General features: G+C 31.6%; 1 protein-coding gene across 1 annotated transcript; it reads right to left on the bottom strand.

Annotated features, from left to right (window-relative positions):
- Positions 1 to 893: 893 nt before the first annotated feature.
- Positions 894 to 4,436, bottom strand: LOC136228004 (cyclin-D3-1). The gene is made up of 4 exons (XM_066016834.1): positions 3,794 to 4,436; positions 3,454 to 3,655; positions 3,093 to 3,223; positions 894 to 2,040 (listed from the first exon to the last, which is right to left on the bottom strand). The coding sequence occupies exons 1-4, from the start codon at positions 4,250 to 4,252 to the stop codon at positions 1,774 to 1,776; spliced, it is 1,059 nt and encodes a 352-aa protein (XP_065872906.1). The 5' UTR covers positions 4,253 to 4,436; the 3' UTR covers positions 894 to 1,773.
- Between the last annotated feature and the right edge of the window lie 5,244 nt (positions 4,437 to 9,680).

Genomic DNA, 9,680 nt, shown 5'->3' with positions numbered 1-9,680 from the left:
CAGTTAATTTGGTATTATTTTCTTGAAAATGACGCAAATAAAGCATAAAAGTGACAAAGTGCTAAGTAAGAGAATAATAAATTAATAAATGACAAAAGTGAAATAAAACATATGAAATTGACATTAACTTATTAGAATTAGCATAAAAGTATTCTAAAAACCGTACTAAAAGATAGGAGCTTTTCACCCATATGATTCTACAAACCCGATTGGTTTCCTAAACTTGCAAAGTATCTCGTTATCCTTTAGTGACATTATTAAGTCCTTAAATCCACATGGTAGGGTAAGAAATGATATAAACAAATTGAAATATAAATCACTTTAAACAAATTTAAGAGACAAGTAGATTATTATAAACAAATTCAATATATCCATAGATTATTTTAAACAGATTAAAGTGACCAGTAATCATTTTAAACAAATTCAACGACTAACGAGGCATTGGTCATATTTGCCAAATAGCTATTAGTTGTTAACTAATTTTTAATATCTGTTTGTGTAAAATGATAAATAAAGACTTGGTAAAACATTTATTTGATGTTAAGCTACTTGAAAAAAGCTCATAAAACCAGTTTTTTCAAAATTAGTTTTTTGGATCCAATGAGCTCTTTCGAACTTCTATTCATCAAACACCACTATTAAAGGTTTGATTACTCAAAACCTCTAAAATAGCTCAAAACCTCCAATTTTATCCTCAAAAAACTCTTAAAGTTGAAAAAAGATCATTGATAGTAAACCTCTATTATTTTTTCTTTTCTAAAATATCATCATCATCTACAATTTTAACCAAAGAATCATATATCTACTCTTTAGAGTAAAAGAAAGAAAAGAAGAACCTACAAAAAGAACCAAAAGGACACAAAGAATAATTGAGCTAAGAAGATGACCAAATATGGGTTGAATTTATTTTATGAATATATGATGATATTAATATGTCAATATATATATTTTTTTTGCTTTTCAACAAAAGTATTTCTCTCACAATGAGAGACTTATACATGAAAAAAGGAACATTGCCAAAAGACATAAAAATAAGGAGTAGATGATTCTTTCCTCTCTTCTCACTCACTCTCACCTTCCTTCCTTCCCTCTTCTTTAATTTCCTTTAAGAATGCCACCTATCTCCATGACACATTTTCCATTGATGTGACAATCTTTCAATTTCAAAGTCTACAAATCATAAAGAAAATAGCTAGCTAGATAGCTAGAGAGAGAAATGGATAGATAGATAGGTTGATTCTAGAGAGAGAATTTAGAGGTTTAGTGACGATTTACTTCGATTGCCAATGCTAACGATGTCTGCATCCGCAAATCAGTAGTATCCACATAAATCCAGATGACTAAATTTAATCATTCACTGTTAGATCTAAATCTAGATTTAACGATGAATGACCAGATTTATTTAGTCATTAGAGTCCACATGAACACTAATATCCGCAAATTAGTAGTATTCATATAGACCCAGATGACCAAATGAATTTGATCATTCAATATTAGATCTAAGTCCAGATTTAACGATGAACGACTAGATTTATTTAATCATTAGAATCCATGTGATACTACTGTTCTGCATAGATTCTAAAGAGAGAATTTAGGGGTTTAATGAGGGTTACTTCCGCCAATGCCAACAATGTTTGTATCTGCAAATCAGTAGTATTCACATTGACCCAGATGACCAAATGAATTTAATTATTCATTCACTGTTAAATCTAAACCTAGATTTAACGATAAATGATCAAATTTATCTGATCGTTAGGGTCCACGTGAACACTACTACTGCTCGACGAATACACATTGGTCATGAGCTCCTCTATTCTTCTTGAAAAGAGGTTGTTGTTGTTGTGGTGATGAAGAGACTGAAGAAGAAGTACTAATTGGCCAAGAATCATTTGAATTGTCACTACTGAAAATTGCATCAATGACACCACTTGGACTACTTGGAATTGCTTCATATTTTCTCTTTTTATGACCATAATACCCTCCGTTGCTTCTTCTTTTTAATAGCTCACATATTAACTCATAGCAATCCTTCACCTTTTCCTGTTACAACAATGAGGATGTTTTAGTCATTTAATCCAATAATTACCACATTAAAACAAGGTCATATTTGACACTATTATAAAATAAAATGATACAATTTTACCCCTACGGTTGAATATCAATGAATTATGATAATCCGCTGAGAATTACTAAATTTTTAGGTAAAATCCCTTTAAAAAGTGTAAAAGCGTCTAATTCACCTTAAAAGATACGTTACATATGTAAGGATTAACAATGTAGGATATTTAACAGTATTTTTTCTAGAAAAGCAACATTAGATCGTATGATAGAAAACGGATAAAGGATCATTTTTGGCTTTTGAAATTTGCTAGTAAGATCAATGTAGTTTAAAATTAAATTTGGATATTAATTTGAAAAAAAAAATTAGAATGGTGCAGGACCATTCAGATAATGACACATCATCACAATTATTGACGTGTCATCATTTAAGTGGTCTAAAACCAGTTATTCTCCGATCAGAATTTCTCTAATTTGAACGCTTCAACTTTGCATCTAGATAAAATCAGTCTAAAATTACACGTGTCAAATTAGTAGTTATTTAGCATATCTTACTTACTAGCACGTGTTATTTTGGACTAATTTAATCTGGAATGTCAAAATTAAACTCAAACAAGATTTTGTACTACAACGATTCTACTGATCAACTTCAAAATCAAATTAATCCTTGATTCCAGCGAAAACAATACAATGTGGCTATAATAGTAGTATTTCACAAAATAAAAACTGATAAATTTCCACAAAAATCCGTAAAAACAGTAAAATTAGTAAGATCACTAACGTAAAGGTAAAATCGATCGTTCTCCGCAAAATTTCTACAAAAACCCTTTAAAATGGTAAAATTAGCAAGTTCAAACACGTAAAAAAAACTATGTAAGAGTAAAATCGATCTTTTCTGCAAAATTTCCACAAAAACCCTTAAAAATGGTAAATTTAGTACAATCGAATAAGGATGAAATTGCGTAAGGGCAAAATCGTCTTTTCCCCAAAATTTAACCTTATCCCCCAAAATATAGTAAGATAGAAGTTATTACCTTGTTTATTTTAAGAATACCCAGAAGCTGATTTTGATAGTCAATGGAATTAAAAGGCTCAACTTGGTCAATAACGTGCATCATTGTGGCAGTAGCCAATACAGATGGTAGAAAACATGTGGATCTTGAATCTTTCACAAACACAAACATAATCATCAGAAACTGAAACCCGAAAACGCTAATAAAGAAGAGTTTCCGTACAACATTACGAAAATGTCTCAAAAATATCAAAAAAATGTCAATTTTAGAAGACATTCACATCTCCTAAGAAATGTTAAGTTGCACGGAAACGGAAACCGAAAAATTAAATAGGAAACGGTAATGGAAACGGATACGAATCCGGGGAAAGTAGCATTTTTACCGGAAACTAGAGTGATTAGAAGAGATTCACATCTCCTAAGAAATTCCCAGTGAAGACTAGTTTTCAATCCAAGCCGTCGGATTATATGATCAACAAAAGATAATGGAGTTACAGGGTGCATCTTCCATTGAAGTGTAGACAACACTAAAAGCTCCATTCTTTGAATAGTTTTAGCCTCAAAAACATATTTTGTATCCTCCACCTGAAAAATCCAACAAACCCCATTTCAGAAAACCCAAAACCCAAATCAAAAAACAAAAAAAAAAAAATCAAAAAACCCCCAAATCAGAAGAAACCCCCAAATCAGAAAATCAAAAGATCAGATTTTTATTGGACATACTTGAAGGTGTAACAGAAGAGGAACTTGGGTTTCTTCAATTTTTGCAGCTAAAGAAAGACAAGTAACAGCAAGAAGTTGAATCATCCATGGCTTGTTATCATCATTATCTTTTTTAGGGCAAATTAAGAACCTATCAAGATAATTTATAGCCAAAATGGAAGTGAGATTTGAAAACCCATAATAAGAATTGACTTTTAGAATCCAATCAATAGCTTCTTGACGAGAAATTGAAGAGGAATCAAGTAATTTTGTTCCCACATTGTGTTCTTTAGTGAAGAGGGAAAGAAGTTCTCCATCTTCCCAAAATAAATCTTGTTCTAGCAAGGAATTTGGGGGAAAAAAAGATGAGAACTTTTCAACTTGGGTTACTTCATTTTCTTCCCAATTTTCTTCTTCTTCGCAATAAAGGGTGTCTAGTAGGAGGGAATTAGAGGATTGTTGGGGTTGATGGATGGCCATCTTCTTCTGTGAGAAGAAGAGGAAGAGGGTTAAAATTCATTCTAGGAGAGAAAACTCCATTGTTGTTTTTTTGGGGTTTGGGTTTGGGGGTTGGGTTTGAGTTTCTCTGTCTATCTAGATTGGGGAGAAAAGGAAGAAGAGGAGAGGTGATTGTTTTTGAAACAGAGTGGGTTTCACGCTTGTCTCTTTTTGTTCTTTTATGAAGGGGAGAAGGCAAAATAATTAATGGAGTTAAAAAAAAAACATAAAGGGCAAATTACACCAATGGCTACTGAACTTTATCCATTTTAATACTGTGGTCAATGAATTAAGGTATGAGCATTAGAGTTTATACTTTTTAACGTTGGTGGCCACTCAACTTTACATAATTTCTTAAAATGACGGTTAATGACCTCAAAATGAAAATGTTCAAGAATTATGTTGTTCAGAACGATATTTACCATGAAACCATATTTTTTATTTTTCAAATTCACCTTTTTGTAGTTTTCTCTCTTTAAAAAATCATTGTCTCTTTCCTAACTAAACAACGTGAAAACGAAAATTTTCAAGAGCTAAAATTCCTTAGAATATCATTGACTCTTTAAATTTTTATTTGAGGCGTTGAGTTGTCACTGTTGTTAAAAAGTGTAAAGTTCACCGGTCATACCGTTAAGAATTGGAGTTTAATAACCATAACGTTAAAATGGGTAAAGTTCAGTGGTCATAGGTATAATTTACCCAAAACATAAAGAGCTCCTAAGCTTGTTAAGGGTGTTTTGGTGTACTCGTTGTTTCTTTTACTGTTTGATATTATGATTTGTTGTTTTGCGGTTGGAAAATGTTATTTTTCCAAAAAGCATTGATTTTCTGCTTTTGTAAAAATATATTTTGCATGTGTAAAAAGCAAATAAGAGATTTCTGTTTGACAAATTGAATAAAATTATATAATTAATTTATATACTAACAAACACCTCATTTCATGAACAGTTGTATCATTCGTGAACATTCGTGTTCATACATGAACAGTCGTGTCTGTCCGTGTATAGTCTTGTTCGTTCGTGAAAAGACATATCCTTTCGAAATCTATTTATATAGAATGGATTGTCAAAATCATAAAGTTGTTGAAAAAACTCTTTGTCTGTTCATAATGTTCTTGTTTTCTTACTTCGATGATATCGAGTCTACACATTGTTTGAGTCTGCTTGTGTAATCTGTTGTAACTTGGGAGATGATCGTCAATAGCGACGACATCTGTCTTAAGAAAACTGTCAATACATGTCTCAGATTTGTCTAACTCTTTTCTTTTAATTTCTAGTTTTATTGTTCATATGTTTTTCTTTGTTCGATTTTTTTTTGGTTAATCACATCTAACAATTTCTAACCAAACACTTAAAACTCTCCATTTTGAAGTGAAAAGACAAACAGGAGGAGAAAAATGAGCAACCAAACACCTCCTAAATTCTTGTTACTTTGCCCTCTGACCTTAAGTGACAATTCATTAGCTACTCTAACTTTCTAGAATTGATATAACGAGTCTCTTATTTTTCTTCTATTGGAGAAGATCAATTGCCTTTCGGTTAACTTCTCATATACAATGTGACTTCTTTTTATAAAAATTTACAATGTGATATTTCAGGATATTATTTAAAAGTGTCTGTGAGTTTAGAGAGGCTATTACATAAGAAGTGGTAAAAAATAAGGGAAAAGTCACATTATATATAAGAAATCAATCGAATTGTGAGTAGTCAAAATCTTCTCTGTTTAAGGAAAAATAGGAGACGCGTTATATTATTTTCAAGAAGGTTAAGTGGCTAATGAGTTGTGCCTTAAGTTCGGGAAGCAAAATTGACAAATTCAAGGGCTCCATATGCTTTGGAACAAATATAAAATAAAGGCTTAAATCATTAGCATTTAATTTTTTTAAGTGACATGATTAACTCTCTAAGTCCATGTGGAAGAATAAGATTAGTTGGATAAATTGTAATATATATCAAGCAAGTTCAATGTGTCAATTCAGTATTGTAAGTAAATTCAAGAGGTTAATAGATCGTTTTAAACATATTAAGATCGTCAATATGTTATTTTAAGTAAATTAAGGAGACTAATGAGACACTTTATAAGTTTATAAGGTCAATCGCGACTTTTTGAATCAAGTTCAGTGGACTACTTATTTATTAAATCTAAAAGAAAATATAAATTTATTGTATATTTATTTTATTTTATTTTTGAATAGTTTGTTCAAATTTAAGGATCGTCAGACGTCCTTTAGATGGATCATCTTCCAATTAAAGCTTCATGCATATGCTAGAACTCGAACTCGAGATCGAACTTATATAACTTGAGACCCTTAACCATTCACATCAATCTTAATTGGCTATTGTATAGTTCTGAAAATAGCGAATCCAGTGTTTACGTATTAAATAGTGCAATTTTAAACTTAATATTTAATAAGGTTCGACCGCGGAAGATGAGTTTTTATTTTGGGCTCTAATATTCTTAGAGAGTGCAGATTTCTACGAAATGATGTTAATACTTTAATTTTGTTAAACAATATCAATTTTGTTCATACCTAACGTGAAATTTGAATGGACTAATTTGACAGTTAGTTGACTGCCACATTGGATCTTCCAAATAAGTTTGTTAATAATGGTAATTTCCTAAAATATATTTTGACAATTGTTTTTAATAACAAAATAAATAATTGATATTTGTAATGTTGAATGTAACAATTAAATAATAAATCAAATAATAACAAATAAACATTATCCCTTTTATTTTCATGTACAGTTTAATGATTCAATAAGACTTGAAATTTCACGTCTTCTTTTAAAAATATATACCATATAATAATTATTAACATTAAAATTATATTATTTTATACGTAAAAATTAAATCCGATCTCTTCTAATAAACGTGTTACTAAATTTATATTTTATTAAAAAAATTGTTGGGTTATTAAAAAAAAGGGTAAAGTTCAAATAAAACTCCTGTGGTTTCACTAATTTTCAGATAAAGGACTGTGGTTTACTTTTTGTCAAAACGAGGATTAAGGTTTTTAACTTTAACAAAATAAGGACTTTTTCGATTGATACTGTTAAAATCACATTTGACGACTTCAAAAATGACATATTTTAAGAACTACTAATATTTTAAGCAACTTTAATTCTTCAACTTTTTTATTTTGAGATTGTTTAGATGATGTTTGGTAAAGAGAGATAAAGTTAATGTTTAGAGAGAGGAAGTTCCAAAAAAGATGATTTTCGAAAATCGAAAATGCAGTTCCATAGAAAATATGACATTGAACAACTTTAATTCTTGAAAATTTTCATTTTCAGGTCGTTAAAGATGGTTTTAATAGCATTAATCCAAGTTTGAAACCACAATCCTTGTTTTGACAAAAAGTAAACCATAGTCCTTTATCTGAAAATTAGTGTAACCACATGGGTTTTATCTGAAATTTACCCTAAAAAAAATGAGTGTGTGCTTTCGGTGAGCAGAGGAGAAGAAAAAAAAAATGAAAGGGCACACACACCAAGCAGGAAGGAAGGAACCCATGAAATGAAAGCAACGCATTACTGTTAAATCTCTACCCTCTTCAGACTCACTAGTATTGGTAACTGAGTTTTTTATTTATTTTAGATTGTGCTTTTTATAAATAAATAAATTATAAGATTATAGATATTAAATTTCATTATCTTATCAAAATCATCTAAATTATGTATATGATTATATAAATAATATGAAAATGATAATCGCGCTGATCAGATCTTATGTATAAGGTCATGTTTGATTTATGTGTTGTTTGATGCTTGCTATTACGGTTTTCTAAAAAGCATGGAGTCTTACTTTTGTAAAAAGCTACTTTCAAACTATGAAAGATAAATAAGAGGTGTCTAACTAAACATCTAAAAATCTCCTTATAGAATGAAAAGGCAAACAGAGGAGAGGAAAAAAAAATAGTAACCGAACACCCCCTAAATTATATAGTTATGTCTGTTAATTATTCAAATTAAAAAATGGATCACTTCCTTGCTTATTAACAGAGCATGAATAAAATGATATGGAGGTCCAATTTTCTTAATTTGTTAATAATACTTTTAATATTATGATGTGGGCATTTTAAATGAGTAATCGAATAAGGAACCGTCTCACACGGCGGCTGCCATCAGCCACACGGCGTGTGAGCCAAGAGTTGAGTGAAAACAACCCATATGGCGTGTCACTAGGGACACACGACTTGTGGGTTAGTTGCTGAGCCCCTAGAAATCAACTTGCTAATTCACACGGCATGTGCCTGTACTCACACGTCGTGTGACCTATTGGAGGAGGAGATTTGATCAAGGTTTCGACGAATCTGGCGATCGGAGAACTCAGACCACACGGTGTGTCACAACTAGGGCTGTAATCGAGCCGAGCCGAGCTTTGGCCTGTTCAAGCTCTGCTCGCTATAAAATTAACGAGCTCGAGCCCGAGCCGAGCTTGCTATAAAATTAACGAGCCGAGCCCAAGCCGAGCTTTGGCTTGCTCAACGAGCTTGAGCCGAGCTTCGAACTTGTTTCGAGCCCAAAATCCTCTTTTGGACTTAGTTCATTAAGAAAATTATCTAGCCATGAATTGTTTGTGAGTAAATTGTTAATTATATCTGGGAAGTTTACTCGCAAATAACTCTTTAATTGTGTACATAAACAAACTCACAAGCAGAGTTCGTGAATAAATAAACAAGATGCTTACAAATAGTTCGTCTATTACTCATTTATTATGTTTGTGAACGAACTCATCTAATACCAAATAAAATAATATTAAGTTTAGATATTTGTGAACTAACACAAAACTATATAGTTTTCTACAAAACTAAAATTTGTTCATAAATATTCTAATCGAGCATGCTCGAGAGCTTTCGAACCGAGCTTTGGCCTGCTCAAGCTTGGCTCGTTTACGAACCGAGCCAGTAAATCGTGTTCACGAGCGGCTCGTTTACAAATCGAGCCGAGCCGAGCCGAGCTTTTATCGAGCCGATCACCGAGCCGTTCATGAGCGGCTCTGTTTATTTACAGCCCTAGTCACAACATCCACACGCCGTGTGAGGTGACTTAGTCGACAAGGAGAACAAAGGAACAAGGCTGCCAGAATTGCTGCTCTCTCTTATTTACTGTTTGCCATTGTATTATTTATTATCTTGTCATTTAGGTCTATTAACCTTGATGTCATTTAGCCACTTTATCCATCCTACGTCTATCCTTTCTTTTATGTTTTGAAACCCGAGTTAGGGTTTTTAAGTCTTTTACCTTTAAATTAGAGGAGGTGTTTAAACCCCATTGTTTGGAATAATCGATAGCTTTTATGAATCATTTTATAAAAACTCCATTGGAACGAGGTTTTCATACTTATCGGGATTAAACCATTCAAGTTTAGCTTGATAAGAAATTTCTTTATTGATTTACGATTAAAA

Source organism: Euphorbia lathyris, chromosome 4 (assembly GCF_963576675.1).
Source record: "Euphorbia lathyris chromosome 4, ddEupLath1.1, whole genome shotgun sequence".
Taxonomy (NCBI): Eukaryota; Viridiplantae; Streptophyta; class Magnoliopsida; order Malpighiales; family Euphorbiaceae; genus Euphorbia; species Euphorbia lathyris.
The sequence above is the reverse complement of the archived record's forward strand: the minus strand, read 5'-3'. Positions and strand labels throughout refer to the sequence as shown.

Excerpts from the sequence above, each read along its gene's own strand:
- LOC136228004 (XM_066016834.1), bottom strand. The coding sequence starts at position 4,252 with ATGGCCATCCATCAACCCCAACAATCCTCTAATTCCCTCCTACTAGAC. Across the intron at positions 3,656-3,793 it reads CTCTTCTGTTACACCTTCAA|GTGGAGGATACAAAATATGT; the intron begins GTATGTCCAATA and ends TGGATTTTTCAG. Across the intron at positions 3,224-3,453 it reads TCTAATCACTCTAGTTTCCG|ATTCAAGATCCACATGTTTT; the intron begins GTAAAAATGCTA and ends TGTTTGTGAAAG.